The sequence below is a fragment of the Halichoeres trimaculatus genome, unplaced genomic scaffold (assembly GCF_033239565.1).
Source record: "Halichoeres trimaculatus isolate MK-OKI-2021-1 unplaced genomic scaffold, fHalTri1.1 fHalTri1_scaffold_4, whole genome shotgun sequence".
Classification (NCBI taxonomy): domain Eukaryota; kingdom Metazoa; phylum Chordata; class Actinopteri; order Labriformes; family Labridae; genus Halichoeres; species Halichoeres trimaculatus.
Window position 1 is genome coordinate 29522313 of NW_027437182.1, and position 22883 is coordinate 29545195.

General features: G+C 39.8%; 2 protein-coding genes across 2 annotated transcripts in view; both read right to left on the minus strand.

The window, feature by feature from the left end:
* cyfip1 (cytoplasmic FMR1 interacting protein 1) overlaps window positions 1–10399 on the minus strand; it is a 43478-nt gene extending 33079 nt beyond the window's left edge. The window contains exon 1 of the mRNA XM_074667775.1: window positions 10053–10399. The gene's annotated coding sequence lies outside the window, so the exon portion shown is untranslated. The remainder of the gene's footprint in view (window positions 1–10052) is intronic.
* Window positions 10400–12539: 2140 nt separating this feature from the next.
* On the minus strand, window positions 12540–22138 carry tubgcp5 (tubulin gamma complex component 5). The gene is made up of 23 exons (XM_074668799.1): window positions 21770–22138; window positions 21620–21673; window positions 21341–21449; window positions 21103–21199; window positions 20935–21014; window positions 20560–20695; window positions 20301–20418; window positions 19489–19578; window positions 19205–19298; window positions 18858–19110; window positions 18403–18605; window positions 18184–18299; window positions 17838–18106; window positions 16632–16830; window positions 15819–16007; window positions 15546–15728; window positions 15342–15426; window positions 15133–15253; window positions 14662–14813; window positions 13888–14013; window positions 13413–13501; window positions 13108–13208; window positions 12540–12988 (listed from the first exon to the last, which is right to left on the minus strand). The coding sequence occupies exons 1-23, from the start codon at window positions 21901–21903 to the stop codon at window positions 12942–12944; spliced, it is 3045 nt and encodes a 1014-aa protein (XP_074524900.1). The 5' UTR covers window positions 21904–22138; the 3' UTR covers window positions 12540–12941.
* Window positions 22139–22883: the final 745 nt, after the last annotated feature.

The following is a 22883-nucleotide window of genomic DNA, read 5'->3' on the forward strand; positions in this document are numbered from 1 at the left end:
TTGAAATGTTGTTCAGTAAATTGTTCAAATTATTGTGAGAGAGTGAGTTTTTGGTTTTGTTTCTGAATCAAATTTAAAATATTTCTGATATGCCTTTGTAAGTTCTTATTTATCAGCGTACGTTCATGTCCATGGTCCCAAACTGCACTTACTGTAAGGGCGATACATCGCGCTTAAAAACCTACACACACATTAAAAACGCCGAGGGTCAGAGACTCCCCCACCACAGTCTCCTAAAATCCTGTGGGAAACACTGGGATCCTTTCTTTTTATTGGAGTAATCTGATAAAGCAGCTCCTCCTCTGTGATGTCAGTTAGTCACACAACCGCCACCGAGGGATACACCCACCAAGAGCCGAGTAAAAACGTATAAACTATAGATGTTACAGTACTGGTTTGACTCACCACACTGAAGCGTCCTGAGATAATCTGTGTCGAGGTGGATTTTCTTCCTCCTGAGCTGCAGAACCGTCCGGGTCTGACTCGGGGTTCAATACTGAAGGACGTATCCTACACTCTGCCATTTTATTACTGCTATCAATGCCTTACGGTGAAGTTTTGGCAAACAGCAAACTCGCTCAGATTGCTCCATTCAATGTGATGATTTTGTAAATACTGCCATGCTGCAAAAACCGCCCCATGGCTCTACCCCCTCCGCCCTTCTGATAGAACTGACCAATCAGAGCACAAAGGGCTGTGACGTTGCGAGGTTACTGGAGGTCATTCTGGAAACGGAGCGTTGCAACGAGATCTTCAGAATGGCCTAAACTGAAGATATTGTGAACGCTATTGTGGGGCAATGAAGGAACTAAATGACTTGTACTGAGGGCAGAAATGCTTTACAGGCATCCTAGTCTGGCATAGTGTAAAGGAGAAACAAGCATGATATCAAATCAAATCAAATCAAGTTTATTTATAAAGCACTTTTCATACATTAAAAGAAATGCAGCACAAAGTGCTATACATGTAAAAAAAAAAAAAAAACAGTCCCCGCCCCCCCATTCAAACTCCACCCCAAAGCACCACCCACCCACCCACCCACACACACACACACATATATACACACACTCACACACACACACACACACACACACACACATACATATGCACACACAATATATGATTTTAAATGTGTAGATAAAAAATCGTGTGGCTGAGTACAGAGGAGCCAGGTCAGGAAACGCCAGGAGGCCGACTGCACTGGGCGGCGTCCACAGTCTAAAGCCAGGACGCCTCCACCCGGGCATGCCTCGCTACAGGACCAGCAAGGGGCCCACTGCAGCAACACGCTGCTGCAGACCCCCACCTGGCCAAGACGACGCCCGCCACAGACAGAGACATCCCAGCCAGAGCCAACAGCGGCCCCCAGTGCAGGCAGCCCCCTGCTGAGGAAACACTGGAGATATGGAGTAGAAACATAAAACTACATATGCTATATGATATGTCCCCTTTAAGAGAAAAGGCATATTGTCCCAGCTCTAGTATTTATTTACTACAGCTAAAACTGTCAATACAAGTTTCAGAGTTATTTATGACAGCTGTCTGGGAGTTCTGTGCTGTACTTTTTCATTCAGAGCTGTCTCAGTTATCCCCAGTTACATAGACTTTGAGAAATAGTCTCACAGACTTGTTCATGTTTTGACAAAAAAAATCAAATAGACGCTGCAGATTTGTCAGCTGCTAGTCAAAAAAAGTGCTCCACCATATTCAGATTTGAGTCCTCAAGGGGAAAGTACGGGGAGTTAATCATCCTGCATAAGATGCCAGATGATGTGAGCTTTGTGACACAGCCTGTTATTCTGCTAAAAGTAGCCATTAAAGGCGGGAACATGGTGGTCATGAACAGAGACACATCATCCCTGGCAATAATCGAGATAGCTGTGTGGTTAGTAACATTTCTCCATCAGTGTTTAAGGACATAGAGTTAGAAAAAAAGCTCTTTGAGAAGACTGGATGGATTAATACCAAAGTCTGACTTAACATCGGCTGCAGAACATCCTCTCCGTCTTTTTTTGACCAAGTTCAATGAGTGTCGCAGCAGTTTGCTTATTAGCTGATATATGAGGCTCCTGATATGTGCATCAAGTTCCTGACACATGATTGGCTGCTGAGATATTTGCTGCAAGAAATACACGAAACCAGCAAAGTGGTTTTTATACCCAAAATATAAATGAAAGAGCATCACTGTTGAACTGCTGAGAGACTGATCTGAGGTTCAGTAACAAGAAATAACTCAGTGATGTTTTTAATCTGACTCAGGGCTCAGAGTCTGAAAGCTATTCAAGTATTCAGGGATTAAAAATAGGTGTGGTTGGTTGCAAAATACACTTTCTGACACAGAGGAAGAAGTCAGATGGGAAGTCCTGTATCAATGTAAAGCAGTTTTTTTCTCACTAATGACTGAGTCAAACATCTTCTCCTAGTTTATAAAACTGAACCGCAAACAGCCGAGTAAGCAGCACAGCGAGAGGAGAACAGAGAAGTATGAATCCCAGACAACATCAGCATGTGATGCACTTTGTTCCACAGTGACAGGACCAACATCTAACTATCTAACTTTGACACGTTTGTCCACGAAACTGAAAGTGACCAAAAGAAGAATACATACACACAGAGCTGCTTTACATCTCTCTTGGTGTTGATAAACTATGTGGATCAAAATATGAAGAAAAAACTGACAGGAACTTTGACAAAAGAACAAACTAGAGCAGATACAGCTACCACTGAGCCTCTTGGTCAACCTTCAATAAAGAGAAACATGAAAATAAGGAACCTTGGTGGCTTTTGCTTTAGTGCACAGTTCCTGTTCAGACTGCTAAATGTAAATCTGTGTCCTCTCACAGCCAGACAAATAAGAAGAGACAGACCTGCCTGTTAAAGTGATGATTTAGCTCACCAGCCTGTTAGCCATTAAGTGTTACAGCATGTGTTTGTAAGAGTCCCGCAGTGATTACACAGTAAGGAGCTTAAACCAGAATCAAGTAGGTAACCAAGGTGTGCACAGCAGGAGGCTAAAACAAGGTACCAACAAGCAGCACAAACAGGGCTACACGGGATAGTGACAGAAATGTGAAAAGCCAATGATAATAAGTAAAATAAGTGACAAAATCAACAAAACTGACGGTCTGTGTCAGTTTACAGTAAAGCCTTAACTAGAGCTGCAAATCCCAACAGGCAGATTTCAACCAGACGAAAGTGAAACAAATGTCAAAATATGAGCTCAGTGTCATTTCTAGAGTAGTTAAAAAATAACAGCTGATAAAAAAGTGTTACATGAAAGTGAATTATGATCAAGAATAACTGCTTAAGTTGAAAGCTTAGACTGTATAATAAATGGATGTAGTATCTGTGATGTCACTCATCTCTTTCTGATATGGAGTTTTGAGGCATATCACCGGCAGAGGCCATATTGGAAATGACGTGGGCTTTGACCCTCCTCAACAGTTGCAACTGCTGAGTTCTAAAAAATTTACCCCTTCCAGTACAGTGAGCGCCATTAGAAAAATAAGCTACTCAGACTGAAGCCTTTTTTGTACCAGGCAATAAACATGTTTATTTCAGCTGTGAAAATTTGTTTTTTCCACTATAAGGTTTCCAGTCCTCAAGTTGACAGGAAACGAACAGCAGCATTTGGCACTTCAGCATAGGCTTTATTTGAAGTAGCAACTGATAGACTGCTGAAATAGAAACCAGGAACATATCAACTGGTTGTTGACAAACAGTGTCTGGTATGTTTTGGTAAATACTGAAAAGATAAAAAAAACTAAAGTATATTGAAGGATTAAAACTTTGAAAAGGGGCCATAATGAAACAAACAGTTTTAACAGTTGCCTTTTGATACTCACTGAACATTTGTTACAGTTCACTCAAAGTTCCTTTAAAATGTATGTTAGCTAAAAGTAACTGATATAAAATTGTTCATCTGTGTGAGGATATCAAAGGTATCTTAAAGAAATTAAAAAGTTTGCTAAAAGTATTTGATTAAAATTTTAACTAGCCAATCCAAAATAAATATACTAAATACTACGGAAACATTTTAGTTTTCAAAAAATTAAAAATCAAAATGTTGAAAGCCTGGCTCAAAGAAGAGCTAAATTCTATTCAACTTACATTGTAAACTGGATGAATTTTTCAACACTTGCTGTTTTCAGAGTTATCAAATGTACAAGCTTTGTTCATATAAGGGCACAGCTGTCTGGACTTACAGGCGTGCACACAGTAGCTGTCCATCAATAGGCCAAAGTCGCGACTCTCTACCTCATCCTAACTCAAACAAAGGTAGGTTAAGTTCAGTATTCTAAGATGGTACTCCGCCACGATAGGCTTCAAAACTCGGTATCAGAAACAAATGGATGACGTCAGAGACATTAAGTCCATTTATAACATGGTTTATAAACATGACAGTAGGATATAATGGGATAAAATTTATGCAATAAGACACTGATACAATACAATATGACCTGATACATGGACAACTAATACATTAATGTCAGGATAAAGTGACTCTGTGATGATACAATTGTTCAGAATCCAAAGTTTCCTCTAGGGCAGGGATGTCAAACTCGTGCCATGGAGGGCCAAGAGGCTGCAGGTTTTCTTTCCAACCAAGAACTCCACCAGCTGATTCCACTGACTACCTCACCTTCAAGCAGAGAGCAGGGATTAATCAGTGAAACCAGGAATCAGGAAAACCTGTAGCCTCTTGGCCCTCCATGGCACGAGTTTGACATCCCTGCTCTAGGGTAAAGTGCAGGATTAATGTTGTTGGTACTGCTACTAAATATGTGGACGAAGCCTCAAGTTGTTATATATATGAACCTTCATCTTGGCCTCTGTCTGAAACGCTTCAGTCTGGCCTCTAACGGTATTCTGGAACACAGCAATCTGGAATTCTCCTCCACTGTTGCCAGAGTACAGCGTTCTCATAAGCACTGGTCTGTTTTTCCATTTAAATGGGAAAAAAAAAACTACACCCTAATTTCCCCCCAAAAAAGCAGATTTAGCGGGGCAGGAAGTTGTGCATGGAAAGTACCTAAAACCAATCAGTGACTTTCAAAATAAAACTAACCATGTCCAAACTAGACCGTATCTAACTTGACTGGAACAAACAAACAACGAATGGAGCCAGGCTAAGAGGTAACAAGTTGCTGGGTTTTACAGCCTAAACAAGAATAAGGAGAGGCTCAATAATGGATTGGGAAGTGTGCTCCTTCAAGAAAATAAACAAAAATAAGGTGCAACTCAAACTCTCCAAGGTTAGGCTAGCATATCAACAACTGACAACAGTTATGCATGCCATGTGAGAGCAAGGCATGCAGCAGAAAGTGGGGCACTGTTCACAGAGCGACAGTCAGTGACAAGCTTTGTCACCCCAAGAAACAAGTTTGATAATCAACGGGCAGAGCAAGAAAAGGCCTTTTCCCTCTTTGTCAGAGTCTAATGTTGGAGAGTATGTGTATGGGGGTGTGTATGTGGGTAGGTGGTGGAGGTGTTCAGGGTGGGGGTCTTCCAATAATTTTTCAAATAGTTACCAGCCAATATCAAATAGTGCTTCTGCTTGAAATGCCAATCTCTAGTTAAATATATATTACTTACTGAGGCCTTTTCTATTTTGTAAAATGTCAAAAACGTGAAAAGTTAATCCCTTCATTTTACACCTTCAATCTAGTTTAAGGCAAAGACAACAACATGGTTTGGTTTCATTGAAAGGTTATCACTGGTAAATCTCCTTAAGTTCTATTCACACCCACAAAAACCACATGCACACACACGGATGTAAAGGGTGTTACATGCATGGCTAGAGACCACTGCAAATGTACATATGTTTTTGTTTTGTTTTGTTTGGGTGCACTGATATTTAGGCAGGTAACTATGTACAAACAGCAGCAGAAGAAAGTAAAGTGTGAGTTTGTTTTTTCAGCATTGCACTATCTGTGTTGTCATAGCTGACAGAGGTGCTGAAGCTTTTAGCAGGGATGCAAACTCTGCTGACACAAATATGAGCAGATCACACATTTATAGAAGACTCAACAGCTCAGGATGGAAAGGAAGCTGCTATATTCCACGTAGGTGAGAAACAGATGCAACACCAACAGTTGATGCCCTGCAGAGCATGTGAAGAGGGTAGTATCATTTTAACACGCACTGTGATCGAAGCTGTAGATGGGCCTTTAGACTGAGATGCGGAAACACCCTTATTCTTATTGTACTGTGTATCACAGCTACCACGTATCAGGACAAACCTTAAGTAAATCAGTTTCACTTCAGAGATTTTTGCAAACAACTTCTTCTGATGGTTAACTTTTCTTCATTTTTTAAAAAACACAGCAATGCATGCACCAAACTCTCTAACAATACACAGCAGCATGTGACACACATAAACCCAAACTCATTTATAAGAATAATGATAAAATCACTCCTGTTGCAGTCAGGATTTAGCCTCAGACCGCTGTACACACAAAAGCTGCAGAGCCACGATCAGACAAAAGAATTTTCAGGGTGTAAAGAGTTTTAGTGAAAGAGAAGAGAATGTTCACGAACCCACAAACAAGATGTTAAAATGAAACCCAATTTTATCCTCAATGAGAGCTTTAATGAACTGTTGTCTAAGACATGGCTGCATGCATCCACTGTTCATCTGAAGGTTGATATAGTCCTTCACTGAACCCAGCACAAGTTTTCTGGTATGCCTGGGACACAACAAAACCACAAAGTAACTTTGGAGGAATCTAGCTGAAAAAATGCATTTGAGAAATCAGGATCTGATTAACTCAGTCAATTTCTTTGTTTTGTTCAAAGCTAAGACAGCCTGTGTATTTTTGCTATGATGCACACGCAGTGCTAATTTCATGCGGCACATCACCGTGCACTACCAATTTGACAATTTGGTAGACCGTCTGCGCAGAGATGGGTGTGGCTGCGCACCAGGGGGAGTTGACAGCGCACCAGGGGGAGGTGTCAGCAGATTCATGTTGGCTCAGTGACAATTTCGTGCCAAAAAAGTGCGCTGAAAGCTCGCCAGCTCCAACCTGGTCTACCCTCAGCACAAAGCAGAGCGCACCCCACGCAGCTGTAATTTGGTGACAGGCGCACATGTGCGCACATGTCAATAAAGCCTCAGAGGCAGGTTTCCAGAGTGTCAGGCACATTTTAATGCAATAAACAATCACAGCAATCACTATTTAATGTAACCGTCTGAACCAGCATATACATTTGTATCTATATTAACTGTCCCGTCACATCTGATGTCAGATTAAAACCGTTTGTCATACTGGAAAGTTAACCTGACGGCAGCTGGAAGTTTGATGCACATCTTACAATTAAACAATAAACAGCCTTAACATCTGATACGGAGTATATCTGGTTCTCTCATTTCATTTAATTCAAAGAAAAGAGGGAGAGAAAAGACGAAGAAAAAAGAGACAAATAAATGTTTGTCACTCAGGATTTATCCGTGATTTCCCATATTTCTCTGTTTTGGTCTTTATTTTTAACGTGATCTAAAAAGATGGAGTACATTATTGTAAGGAGGATGAGGTGGAGACACTGGGAGAGTATACAGTATATCACCAAAGGCTCTGCTTGGCGATGACAAACCAGGAGTGCAGGTGGATCAAAAGTATTCTGAATGGATAAGCCAGTTGTGTAACTGTCTCTTAATTTTGTACTCCTTTTAATGACAAAGGAACAGATTATATCTGTCCTGGGAGCTGGCCCACACAGTGACGCGCTTCGTGTCCTCCGCTGCGCCCCGCTGTCCATTCTCCTGCTGCAGGGACAGCGGCTCTGACCGTCTCCACTACCAGCACTGTTTCCTCGGTGCTGAGGATCACTCAGACCAATCAGAGGCTGCGCCTCGGCCGCAGGGCATTTAAAGGCGAGGAGAGGCGCTCATTTGATTGGTGAAAACAGCGCTCGGCTGTGTTAAACCCACTCACGGCTTTTCTCCTCCCTCTCTGCCATTTGTGCGGAGGGAGGCGTGGACGTGCTCCTCTGTGCCTTGACTGCGCCACTCTTGGCTCTGCAGGAAACTTGCAAAGTGCGCCGGTCACACCCTGTCCGCGCCGCGAAGGCTGGCGCAGGGCAGGTGTGCCTGCGCTTGTGCCTGGTCTATGAAATTAGAGCCCAAAATCTGAAAAGCATCGCACACCAGAGAAATTTCTCATTCTGACTCAAAGCTTCTCAGTAGAAAACAAGGAGCCTTTGAAACAACTACAAAAGCACAGTAAGTTGGATTTGCAAACACTGCACTCCAAGCCTCCATAAGAGCATTATGTCAAGTTGAGAAATACAGGATAAAAGTGGGAAATGTGGATGTCCCATTTAGCCTTTACAGCTGCCTTTAACTTGATGTATCAGTCACTTGGCGTGTTGTTGTTCATTATGTTTAGTGTTTATCTGAAGAAACTGCACCACAAGTGAAAAAAAAACAACTCACAAATTCAAGAGACGTGGTTTAACTAATAGTATCTCCTTGCCTCATCATCACCTCCTTCCTTCCTTCCTTCCTTTCACTATTTGTGCACTCCAAATCCACACAAGTAAAAGATGACAGAGTATTTTCAGCAATAAATCAAGTGGATAACTGTTTCTCTCTTCATAACAGATGGTATCAGGACATGAATCCAGCTGATGATGCCCATGGACTTATTGTGAGAGCAAAGTTACTAAAAACATTTTGCCAGTCTGTTGATCCTTGACAGGAGCTTTAACAAAACCAAAGTATCTCAAGGCCATGTCTTCTTCAAACAAAACAACTGTTACAACTGTTACAGCTACATTGGAGGATGATGCTGCAGCTTTATCAACCATGGAAAAGTGGGCAACTGAATTCAAGAGGGGTAGAGAGAGCCTTGAAGATGACCCAAGGTCTGGACATCCTGCCACAGCAACAACCTAAGAAAACATCAACCGTTTTAAAAAGTAAACCATGCCGTAGGTGTCAGAAGATGTTGGATTTAATGCATGCCAAGTTTTGTCACTATGGCATAACTCCTTCCTAGTCCACCCTTGTAAACCTATATTGATGTTTTGAAATTAAAACTCCTGTAAGGAACTTTCACTTTGTGTCAACAATGGTGCCCCCAGTGGCAAAAAAGCACCTCTTATCTCTGCAGATTTCCTGCACAAGTAAAACTGATTTATTTATAAAACATACTGTATCCAATCTTCTTTTAATGGTTAAATCAGTCAGTAAGCATTTGCCTCAAAAAATGTTTGAAACGCGTTGCTGGTGTCCAGTTTATCACTTCGTCTTAAATCTACCCCCTGCAGCTGATTTCAGTCATAAAAAAAACCCTAAGAGGAATAACTTAATCTTTACATTTTTTCTGCTCTTAAAGCCATAAAGATGTATCATAGTTCAAATCAGTCAGTTTTATAACCTATTAAAATGTATTCACATGAGCTTTAAAGTTTCTCTTCCAAAAATGTATGGTACATGTTTTACAGTGAGTTCTGTGAACGCAACACCAGGAGGGTGGGGAATACAGTGAGGTTCCTGAACACAACAACTGTCCTGCATTACTTCCCAAAGGAGCAAACAGGAGAGAAAATGAAAGGGATTCACCCGTTTCCAACATGACAGCAAATGAACCCAATCAAAGAGCATGACTGTCCTTTGCTAACTTCTATTCTGCAGCGACTGTCACACCTGGCGGGCATAAAACTCTACACTACATTTTAAAATTAACGAGAGGTTTTCTAAAAACAAAGTTTAAATGTCTTAAAGTTAGATTCTAGACAGAGAGACGGTGCCCGAACATGTAGCTGAGGTAATGGCAGTATCCCTGCTCTTTGCCGTGGCCTGAGATTAGTCACAGCTCGGGCCTGTGAGCCAGGAAAGTGGCTTTGGGCTGCAACAAGCTGTTAACCTCCCCCGGTTAATAACTTCGTTTCAAAAAGTGAACATTTTTAACGGTTAACTTCAACAAAAGCAGAGTGAACACGGCGACACCCGACGTAAATGTGCTCAACTTTTCTCCCTACCGTGTGTTAGCTGGAAATACACGCTCACAGTGAAACTAAGTCAGCGAACAGTCGTTTCTACTCACCGGAGTTGATGTCGGTTAATAAGGAAAACTTGTGCGTGTGTGAACCGGACTAGCACAGCGCCATTTCACCGGAATGTACGCCCTCCCAAAGTCCACTTTTAGAAGTCTTCAGTCGAGTTTTTTCCTCTGTCGTCGGCCGGAGGAATCTCTTCTCCGTTGGTGTTATTATCATGGGCGGGGGAGAGAAGCCGAGCAGGGAGTTCCTGTCCCTCAAACAGGGAAACTCAGCAGGAAACTCGGCTCACAGCTGCGGTGCTCTCCCTCCTCCACTAGCGGGCAGGACGGGGAATGAAGGTGAGGGCAGAGGAATGCACAGAGAGCCTGCCCCCAGGTATGAGGAGGGTGAGAGGTGCTAAAACACCCTCCCCTTCTAACACAAGCCACACAAGCCTTACCGAATATCTAATGACGTTTTCTCCCCTCAAAAGAAGTGTAAGTTAGTTTATTGTAAAATTAGGTTTGAAAAATGAAAAAAAAAAAAAAAAAAAAAAACTCAAAAATTAAAATTGTCTGACAATATAGAAAAAAAAAACTATCACTGTATTTCCCTTTTTCCTTCAAGAACATTACAAATTACTACACGTTTAGCATTGGGTTATATTGGGGGCTAGAAATGAACTATAAGCTGGGATAAAATTCTGATTATGTTTTAATTAAACCTTTTTTCAAATGCCTCTCCCGTTTTTCTGTACTTTTACTGTGCTTTTAAACTACATTAACAGCAATAAAAAACTTAAAATACGTCAAAGCGAATAAAAACGTAACAAATAAATTAACTCATTCCCTCCCAACCCACTGCAAAAAATAAAAATAAAAATAAAAATAAATCACTTAAAGCAACAACAAAAAAAAAAGAAATAAAGATGAGGAGCAACATCAACTAGAAATATTTCCAATGCGTATTTTTGAATGATATGGCTTTTGTAAAGTCTTTTTAGCGTTTTAAATGTACTACAAGTTTTTATTTCTTCAGATGAGGAATTCCATAAATCAACTCCTTTAAACAACAATGCAATTTGGTATGTTTGTATCTTTGGTTTTTGAAAAATGAATGTACCCCTCAGACTAAAGTGATAGTCTCTCATTATAAACAGCTTCTAAATACTTTGAGGCAATTGACCAGTTTTTGCTTTATACATTGTTTGTATTGTGATGTAATCAACTAGGTCTGTAAATTTTAGTGTACTGAATTGCAAGAAAAAGGGACCGGTTGATTCATGATAAGATTTTTTTTAACTTATGATTCGTATGGCTTTTTTTTTGTAACAGAAAATAGTGTGGGGTTTTGTTTTATAAGTATTTCCCCAGACCTCTACACAGTATGTCATGTATGGGACAATGAGTGAATAATACAGCATGTACAAAGAATTCTGGTTTAGAATATCTTGAGCTTTATACAGGATTGAGATGATTCTGGGAATTTTAGCTGAGACATGATTTGTGTGACATTTCCAATTTAATTTGTTACCAATTAAAATACCTAAAAAAAAATTCACACAGTTTCAATTTTGACATCAGTTACTTTGACATTGTAGTTAGGATCTATTGCCCTGTTTCCAAAAATAATGCATTCCGTTTTCCGAAGGTGAAGTGATAATTTGTTGCCGTCAACCATTTTTTGAGTGTCTGAAGTCCACTCTCCACAGTATCCAGAAGCTGTTTGAGGTGTTTTCCACTACAAAAGATTGTTGTGTCATCAGCAAATAAAATACACTTGAGTGAGCTGGAAACCAAACATAAATCATTGATATACAGAATGAACAATGGTCCCAGGACTGAACCCTGGGGCACCCCACATGTAACTTTTAACAGAGTTGAGTTATGGTTGTTAATGTGGACAAATTGATGTCTGTCCTCCAGGTAGCTGGTCAGCCAATCATTCGCCAGTCCACGAATGCCGTATTCCTGGAGTTTGGACAGTAATATTTTGTGATCAATAGTGTCAAATGCGTTCTGTAAATCAAGAAATATTCCTACTGTATATTAACATCTATCAGTAGCATTTGTAATTTGTTCTATAAAGTCTGTGAGTGCATGTGAGGTGATTCTGTTGATCCTGAACCTATATTGTTGTCCACAAAGTATGTTGTGTTTTGAGATGAAGTCATTAAGCTTTTTGAAAAATATTTTTTCTAGAATTTTTGAGAATTGTGATAACAGAGAAATAGGTCTGTAATTAGAGAACAAGTGTTTATCAAGTGTTAATATGTTCATGCATTGTTTTCCACTGTAACACACCATTCTCTGTCAATCACTGTCATGGTAAATAAAAAAAAATAAGTCTGATTTGGCCGTGTGCTCAGCATGCCGTGTGTACAGCTACAAATAAAAACTTAAATTATAAGTTATTAATCTTGTTCTTAATGGACTGTTTTGCTTTTGTAGGTCACACAGAGGCCTAAACAGTAATTCCAGCCTTTTTAACTGTATTTTTTCTTAAAAGAGCTCTTAGCACAATGACTAATACTATTTACTGAAACCAAAACAAGGTGTTCACATGAGGACGCAGCAAAATTATTAAACTTTTATTACAAAGCAATGGCACATGAAGCAACATAACATTACCTCTGTGTTTAGAGTTGTGCGAGATTATTTGTGCTTAACATATACACATTATTAACAATCAGCAAACGGCTCATAGAAAACACAATTTACAGAAATGTACACTGTTATGAACAAAGACTCTTATGTATGTTCATAAGTAGGTTTTGTGACTGTGGCTCTAAACCATCAGACAGAGACAATCCTCCATCATCCCATCTGAACAGCCAGAGCACCGAGTGACATCAGACGGTGCACATTATCGCAGACAATGAGAGCAGTCAGAGGACAGACGGAGAAGCAAACAGAGGAGTTCAGTCCATCACTTCAAAACAGGCACATGCATCCTCAGCACTGCTCGAACCCCGCCATCAGGGACAGGGCCAGAGACTCCACTGTGCCAGGAGGAAGAACAACAAACACCTTGTCAGTGATTATTTCCTGATAATTTAGTTTAGTTGAATCACCAAAAAGTACATGTAGTTTGAAGAAAAAACAGGACTGTTATACTTACAGTGAGGGAAAGAGCCTCGACACACAGCCTTATTCAGTATTGTCACTAAGAACATGTGACAGTTCTTAAAATCTGATTCCATCTTATCGATTGACTCAATCCTAAAAGAGGGAGATACAAACACAATAAGCTACAGTAGCACAGACTTTAAGATTAGCGGTTCTGAGACAAAGTAAATGTCAACACTTTGTTAACTTTGAAATAAGTCACCAAGAAGGTGAAGACCCCTAACAGGTATTGTTAGACAAATGTGCATGTTACAGCTTGGATTTAATTCCTATCCAGTTTAAAATCAAAGCTCTTACTTCCAGGCTCCAAATCCGGCCTGCCATCGGTCAGAGAAGATGAGGACGAGATTGAGAACCTTCATTATTGCTTCCTTCACAAAACTGACCTGAGAAAACACGACAAAACAACGATCAACAGCTGATGAATAAAGTCTTATGAATACGTTGCTTTTAAACAGACACTGTTTAGAAGAAAGGTTTACATTGTGTGAAATACATTAAACCTGCATTCTTTTCGAAGGCCAGCAGGGGGCATGTGTCATGAGCTCTGGTTGTACACATTACTACTTTAATGACTAGTTTCAGGTCTTATTTTAAGTTTGAATTTTGTAACTTCATAACTCTGTTAGCTGGTAACTTGTTTTTTTTCTGGCCTCGTTACATTTGCTGCTTCACCTCCTCTTTGCTAAACTCAAGGCTTTTATATATTTCTACTTAAACTGACCACAGAGATCACAGAGACTTCACAGAGACTACATGAAGTGTAGTATACCTTCTCCCTCAGCAGACAGCGGTCGTGTATGGTTGCCAGGTATTTGTAATGGATCTTTATCAGCTGGTCCAGGTCCTTAGCTTCCTGGACCTGGTGCTGGAACTCCAGTCCCGTACTGTGCAGAATCTACAAACACACAAGTTAAAAAATGCATACAAGATTTTTTTTTTTGATTAAATACATTTTATAACTTCCAAATCTGATTCTTACTTTTAAAAAGCACATGTACTAAAGCTTGAACATCAAACTATCCCTGATGCACCTTAAGGTATTGCTTAAAGTCTATTTCTTCCCTGGTTCTCTGAGCTCTCAAAACACATTAAATTACATGTATCACTCACTCATTCACACTACTGTACATTAATGAAAGAAGTTGCTAAGTAAAGCGCAAATCAGTAGTGCCTTGTGTCATTCACACACCAATAGCACAGTCATCAGGGGCATTTAGGGGTTGCCCATTTAGTGTCTTGCCCAAGAACAATTAGGCATATAGACAGCTGGACATTGAATTGGGGATACTGGTTTTCACAAGTATTTAGATTTGCCATTTTACAGGAGACACTTTTAAATATGAAAAACTCAACTCTTGATTAAAATATTAACACCAAAATCCAATTCTGTATGTCTTTTTTATTCATGTAAGGCATGGTGAGTTGTCTTAGTGGATGAAATGTGCTGTGCAAATAAATAAACCTGGCTCATCTCTGTGACTGTGTAGTTTTTTTTTCACAACCATGAGTATAAAGAGAGAGGATATCTTCTGTTATGCCTCACCCTGGTTGTGATGTAGTTGTGAAGGCTGTTGACAAAGTGCATCAGTTTGACTCTCAGCAGACACATCCGATGGATCTGCTGATTTATTGGCTCCTTGACTTTTACTTCTTCAGCCACAGCACTGTCCAGCTTCTTTGTGACAGCTGTTAAATCTGTACGGAACATAAACAATCATTGAGTTTACAAATAACATGACACAAATGAAGTGGTGATTTTGTCTAGGGTTGAGGATCATGGTCAAACACATTTTTGGATGAAGGAAATTTGCAATGCAGCCCCAAGAAACTGAACTGTTTCCTTCCTGATGGCTTGACTGTCTTATCTTAGTGTTAAATTAGGTTTTCTTTCTAATTCGGTTCTTCTAACTATTTTTTTTTCAGGGTTGTCCATTAAATGCACAGTTTGTCCATGGACTGCATGCTGAATCTGTATTGGTTGGTTTAAACTTTGAAGTATCACCATATCTCCTACCGCTGAAGCGAAGTGTGTCCAAACTGTATTTAGCCCATTTGATCTGCAGCAGGAGGAGAAACACCTGGTTGTAGATCTTCTGACACTCAGAGCTGATCACGATGTCAACTGGCCAGGGAACCTTTGAGGGGGAAACAAATAAACAACAACTTTAAAATGAATAAAAGAAAAAAAAGAAAAAAACCCAAAACATGATTTTCATTGCTTACCTTGTAACTCAGAGTTAGAACTTCTAGATTATTTACAGGATGTTTTTTCCTGGCAGGGTCCATGTTCTCCAAGAAAACTGACAACCTTTATAAATTTACACATGGAGAAAATATAAACTTTCAATGATTCAAATACAAATATTTTTTCCAGTAATCCTAAAGGTGTCTTTAATTAGCATATTTAGTATCAAATCTATGTTTTACCTGCTGCTGTCCTCAGGGTAGCGCTGTCCCACAGCCTCCTGGAGCTGCACGTTAAGAAAAGACGGCTGCTGCCAGCTCTCCTTCTCCTGTACTTTGTCAAAGATGGCTGTGTAAAAATCATACATGGTGTCTCCAGCCTCCAGCAGGAAGTAGTTCCTCATGGCTTGGAGGTATTCTAGCAGCCTGTTGAGACACAGGAAGGAATTCAAATCTCTATGTGCAGGGAGAAAATAGCTAAATGATAACTAACAGACATTCAAGAGTGATTCTTACTTGTAGTCTTTCTTTAGAGTCTTCATCAGGTTCCCGCAGCACTCAATGTACCTCCTCTCGATGTGTGGGTAAAGGCAGGAGCGCAGGGTGAGCTCAAACGTTTGGCAAGTGACGGACTGAGATGATCGGTCCACGATGAAATCACCTCCAGAGAAACGCTCGTGGAAATCAGTCTGCTCCAAATACAGCCTGAGAGGGGACACGGGACACAACTTCAGGTCTCACAGCTGGTGTGTTTTATGCTAATCCAGTTTTTCACTTCCCAACAGGTATCGTCAATATATAACAGAAACTCTTTTCCCTGGAGCACTACACTACTGAAATTTCCCCAACATTGTACTCAGGTGGGTACATGCAGGGGGTCAATGAGATTGCATGAAATCACTTGATATCAATCTAATAATGTGCTTCACTGATTGATGGGGCATTATTCTCATGTTCTGTATGGTGTGCTTGTAAAGGATTAAAAATAACATTTGTAAAGTTTCTCAATGTGCGTGCAATGCTCTCTGATCTTTATGTTGTTTCAGACTTTAAAACTCCTGTAGTCCGAGTCTTGCCTCACTGACCCAAATCTGCAATAACAAAAATTTAAATCTCTTCAACATCCAGTTGCCTCTAGACTATTTGGGAGATTATAAATGTATAATACAAAGACATCCCTGAGCTTTATATCTGATAGGATAACAGTTATGGATTAAAAACATGTTTTTGTACCCACTTTTTTTCATTTTAATTTACGGGACTTTCCATTTCAGGGGCTGAACAGCTGAAGAGATATTTATCATGTGACTGCAGCTGGTTGCTGCTTACCTGGCAAAGTTGATAGCCAACAAAGGATCGTGGACGTCCTCAATCTCCAAGTGCTGTGCGATGATGGACTGCATCTTAATGAGGCTTCTTTGAGTGGCCTGCTGTTCAGTTACTGTGTCTGTGGGCGACTCCTCCTGGCTGCTGAGGCGTGACTGCACCGACTCCAGAAACAGCGTGTACAAACTCTTCCTCTCTGCGTCTGATTAACACAGATGAAAGGTCACACAACATTAGTGATTAAATCAACACTGCTTGGTTAGATAAATAAACTGTAATTAAACCATCATCAGGCAAGTTACAACATACGTCAACAATACAAGTTGGGATTGGTACCGAATTAGGTACTTTTATAGGTACCAACTGAGTTCTGTCACAAGTACCGGGTACCGATTCACGTAAAATCAAAAGGTACCATGTTTAGGCACCTAAATGCATCCTTGTGACTGTGAGGGAGTGTCAGGGAGTAAATTGAAAAAAAAAAAAAAGACATTTTATTATTGAACAAATTGATATTTTTTACCACATAAACACAAAAAAGTACTGAAAATTGGTACCATTGAGTAATGATACCAAGAACCAGGTACCAGGCATCGGTACCGTATCATATCAAATGTGAAAGGTACCCATCCCTAAACACAAGCCCTTTCCCAATTCTCAGAGAAGAAAGAAATTAGTCCATGATCCACAAAACTTACAGTTGGACTACAAATTTCTTAAAATGATACAGTAAATGTAAAAAAGTCAAAGTGCAACAAGTCAAAGGAACTGTGTGCTTTTACCCCAAATATTCAAAACTAGAGGAGACTTTTTGGTAAAATGTAAATAAACATAAAAATATAGATTCTTGTCAAATGTTGACATGTTATTTCAGATTTTCATTTTTCAGAAAGGTTGATTATTTTGCTGGGTATGTATCATCTATTTCCTTATTTCCTTGTTGGTTTTAAGAGTATTGTGGAGAATAAAGTATCATAAAATAAATAAGGCTGACCTTAACAGTTGTTGGAATACCAATATTCTCTTTACCTTGTTTTAAAAATGTGTCTTCTCCTCTGGTTTAATGTAATAAGAAAAGGACCAGAGGGATTGTAAGAAGGCATAGACTGGACAAAGAAGCATCCAGCATGGCTTTGAACAAAAGTAATACACATTAGAGTGAAAACATTACAGGGCTTGCCAAACGGACACAGAGTGGCAAACACTGACCTCTGGAGGATCTGTCAGACCGTTCAGTCTCTTTCCAGTCCAGATTTTTCAGCAGCTGCATTGACTTCCCAGCCATGATGATCTGCTTAAGCACAGGTTTTAGGAAAGACACCATAGTGAGCTGCCTGTTGTTTGGGCCCTGATCTCCTCCAGAGCTCCCGCTGGCTGCATCATTCAGCTTCTCCTCGTTCTCCACTGTTTCAGAAACGCTGTACAGAGTGTAGGTGGCGTACCAGAAGTCCCTGTGGTTCACTGGGACGTCCTTGTTCCTAAGTAGAGCAGGGAAAACTTTGATTATTGAATAATTCATAACAGTGTAGAAACCAAAATGTTCTCTGCTACAAACCTCTGGATGATGAACTCTTTGGCTGGGTCAAAGAGGTGGCCATGAACAATCCATTCATCCACGATCTCTAGATATGGTCTGACTGTCTCCGTCCATAGAGAAAACAACAGAGCCACCTAGCAAGAGAAGAATGCAAACAGAAAACAATGCACATGTGATTTCTTTCTTGTGACAATTAATTTATTCTGCTTTATGAGTCACTGCTTGCTTATATCTTACTGCTTGCTCCGATGCTTCCCCGGCACTGTCGTACTCAATGATGGCTTTGTAAAGAGTGTTAAGAAGGTGAGAGGCCCTCACAACATTTGGGGTCTCGGGGGGAACTTCCGCAACCCCAGTGCAGAAAACTTTGTGAAGGACTTTGATCTGAGTCAGGTGAGGGTTGAGTCGCTCCAGAACTGCAGAGAGAGTCACTGTCTCATCTGCAACAGAAGATGATGCATTAAACCCCTGCAAGTATTAGAAATAATCAAAGCTTTGTGGTGGACACTTAAAACGATTTATTAGATACTTTCAGATTAAACTTTCAAGGGAAAATTTTCTACAAAACTTCTACAGTTTAAATTTATAGCCAACCATTCCCCATCCCCTCTCCACACTTCCTGTCTACCTCCATCTTTCAAGATACCCCATGGAAGGTGTACATTATAAGACCCCAAACAACATTTACTTGCCGTTGCATATGAGCTCCCTCTCAATCGTAGTCAGCTCTTCTTTAAAAGTGGTGAAGTATTTGTTGAGCGCCCACACAAAAGCCTGGTAGGTCCTGAAGGGAGGCTCTGAACCTTTCTTGGAGCCGTGAGAAGACCCGGAGCTTGGTGGACCTGGCTCTGCGCTGTACCCTGTCACCTCATCTATGAACTTCTGCAGCCTAAACACCGCCTGCCCGTACACAGCGATGTGCTCCAGGACAGAGCGCAGACAGTTCTGCAGCACACAGACAGAAAAGCTTGATTTAAACACTAGACTCCAGACACAATATTTTAAAAGAAACCCCCAAGCTTTCTGATTTTCAACTCACACTGGTCAGGTGAGTGACCACCACATTGTTCCTTACTGACACTTTTCCATCATGGTGTTGGAAAATGAAATGTTTCTTCACCCCAGAGAGAAGCCTGAAACATAACAGTTGCACGGCTCAGCTTCAGAGGACACAAAATCAAGGTTTTTACACGACACTCGAAAAGCTTTAAGGTTCCGAAAAAAACATAAGATGGTAATAATTCAAGATAGAGTAGGAGATCATTTTCTTTGCAAGTTCATCCAACATGTTCCATTACACGCCACAGAGTTTTTGAAACTTACCACAATGTCTCCCGTATGACTTGAGTCTCTGTGACAAAGGCTTTTTCTTCAGGTAGATACAAAGGGTCAGTGTTGTACAGGTGCTGATCCCTGAGAAAAAGCACAGTGAAGTGACATTTAGGATGTAGAAAAAGTTCACCCCAGAAAGAAGTTAACTTATGAATTTGCCGACCTGAATCATTGTCCGTAATTTAGAACTAATCAAAAAATGGATTAATTTGGAAGTATTGTAAAACTCATTGAATTTGGGATGATAATATACAACATCATGGCAAAATACTATTTTTTATTACAAATATGGTAAAAGAAAAGTCAGATTTATGAAATAAAATCTTGCTTGGTTGACAAAATTGAATACAGTAGTCCTGTTTGACAGGATTAATTCTGCATACCCACATTCAGAGATTTGATAGTATGAGAATAACCCAAAAACTGTCACGTATGAAACAGGCAAAAGCAGGCTGTTAGCTCTGCCTTTCCCACCCTCTAACACTTCCTCCTTTTTTATGTGTGGGTATGATGGGAGCTCAGATTCAGATTCACTGTTGAGCAGCCCCAAAGTGTTGTGGAACTAGCTTGAAGTAACGTCAACATAAAGAGAGGCTCCCTGGTAACTGTCTCTTGCTGCCTGTATCTCCATCTTTCTTCATATATAAGTCAAGGGGCATGTAGTAGGTGATGTGACCTGTCAGTACAGCACGAGTTTCTTCACTGGATGCTTATCCTTTGTACTATCTATCTTTAAAATTTATTTTCAGCACTCTAGTCATTGTGCTACATACGCTGGTGGAATGTTTCTGTGCTAGACTTACCACACATTGAGAAGGTTTGAGTGTAAATGTAAACTGTGAGGAAATCGTGGTGCATGAGCTACCCAGTACGGTGTCACCACATGCTGTTCAAGCCAGGCTCGGGCATCAGGCTCTCCCACTGAAGAAACAAGGGCTGGAATTAATTATATACCCAAAACAATGTGTAATTACCCTTTATCATATTCACACTACTTCATATTTACGTAGTTTTCATGGAATTTTAAGGAAAGCCACTTTTTGCAGTGTTATCTGGTTGCACCTGTCCATGTAACTGGGACTGTCTTGTTGTTGCTGTCAGGGTCTTCCTGTGGTGTTCTGTCCAACTGGATACCAGAGTCATCTCTGCTGATGGGCTGCTGGCTGTCCTCATCTTCACTTTCCTCCTCTGACCATTCCTAAAAACAGCAAGATAGAAAGATATAAGAAAGCCATCCAAATTAGACAAGGAACTTCAATCTTTGTGCTGAGATCTTGTTTCTTTGCAGCTCTTAACTTCATACACATTGATGCAGGTGTGTAAGTTTAAATTACCTCTAAACCAAGGCGTAATTATCCGTAACCACTTAAGTCATCTTAAATAGCAGAAGAGGTATGTAAAAATAACCACTAGCATAGATCTGCTTATGATACTCACAGGGGTATCTGGGTATGGGCCGGTGTTTATGTCCTCACCCTCCATCAGATAACTAGCCCAGTCAAAGTTGTCCTCTTCCACTGCAGATGTAGGATTGTAGGATGTAGGAATATTGATCAACTTCAACTTGCATATGTTTCTAAACCAAACACTGAAATCTCTACTTACCTGTCTCTTTCACCCTGGGTCTCTCAGTAAATTCTGAGTTTGAGGGGGACTCCGACAAGAAGAGCAGCAGTGACAGTGTGCTGTAGTGTGCATCAGTCTAATGGGAAATAAAGAAGAGTTAAGATTAAACTGTTCTGATTTTGATAACATATTAATGCCTTCTGACAGGGTTCTGCTATTGGGAAGTACACACCTCTAATACGTAAATTAACTGTAAACTCCAATAACTGTGTGGTACCTTTGTCCCATCTGTATAAGGTAAAGGTGAGTCCAGGAACTCGTTGGTCAGCCTCATCCAGCTATCTGCTTTGCTTAAGTCTGAATGAACCATGAGCTTTTCGTAGATCCTGGAAGACACAGCAGGTTATACACATCATATTACTGCAACATGCGTATGGATCTGTCGTTTAATACAAAGGCCAACATAACATGCCAGGTCGCTCTAGTAGAAGTATACAAACATTACCAAGGGTGCATGTTGTTGCGTGTTGTCAGACTAAAATAAGCACACACTTACCCACTTATACTTCGTCGGACTTTATGGCTGTCCACATCCAGGTAGCGATGAAACCTGTCAACAAACATCAATAGCATCACTGTTTGGGGCTAACGTTCAGTTAATGTGCTAGCAGCTAATAAGCTAGCTTCGACCCTATCTGTGACTCACTTGAAATTGGACCAGGCAAATTTAAGTGCCATCTGAAAATTCTGGTCTTCCTCCTCTTCGACACCGGTGATACATCTTATCAACTTCTTGGTTTCCTGCTCCGTCTCCTTGTCGAAGGTGCTCCAGTGTGCCATGTCGGTGGTGTGTTAGCTTAACGTACAAATCATCCACAACCTGCCCGGTAGTAGTCAGACAAGCTTAAAATTTTGCATGTTCAAGTATTTCTGCGAATGCAAAACCGAGTTTTTTATCATTTCTCATGCATGTGGAACAACACAAACGATTTAGGTGTTCATCCATTGATTCCTTCAAGTACCGCGCTGCGTACGCCTGACAACAAATGAAATGTGCAACAGCGCATGCGCGGGATTTATGCCCTTTTTTTATTTAGATTTTTATTTACCGAAGAAACTGAAACATTTAAGTGCTCCTCACAAAAAAAGGTACATTCTACCAGAAATACTTACATTGGTTCAAACTTAAACTACCAGAAAAAGTCCTAAACTAACTAGATGGCCGATACATGTGCCTTTTTTTAGTATGAAACAAATGTCTTTTCTCTAAAAGTTTATTTATTGATTGATTTTGTTAAAATCTTCTCTTTTCACATGGGTATTATATTTTCCATCCATAAAGTTGACTTTGGAATTTAATAATTGATTTGCATTTTAAACATGTTTGAAATGTTTGAAATGTCATTTCATAAAAAATTACACTATCACCTTTAGATTTTTTTTCTTTTTCATTGAACTTTATTTCTTTATTTATACTTTAAACTTTACCTTTATCAGTTATAAATTTTATTCATTACAGTCTTAATGAAAGTTTTGACATTTTTCACCCAAGATAGCAAACATTTAAAAAATAATTATAATAAAAACAATAAGATAAAATAAATAAATAGATAGATAGATAGATAGATAGATAGATAGATAGATAGATAGATAGATAGATAGATAGATAGATAGATAAATAAATAAATAAATAAATAAATAAATAAACAAATAAATAAATGATAATAATAATAATAATAATAATAATAATAATAATAATAATAATAATAATAATAGTAATAAAAAGAAGAAGAAGAAGAAGAAGAAGAAGAAGGAAAAGA

Bases quoted from the DNA above. Each gene is read 5' to 3' on its own strand.
- tubgcp5 (XM_074668799.1), bottom strand. From the start codon at position 21,903: ATGGCACACTGGAGCACCTTCGACAAGGAGACGGAGCAGGAAACCAAG. The intron at 21,450-21,619 runs GTAAGTGTGTGC...TGTGTCTTCCAG, and splicing joins GTCCGACGAAGTATAAGTGG to GATCTACGAAAAGCTCATGG. The intron at 21,200-21,340 runs GTACCACACAGT...ATTTCCCATTAG, and splicing joins CTTATACAGATGGGACAAAG to ACTGATGCACACTACAGCAC.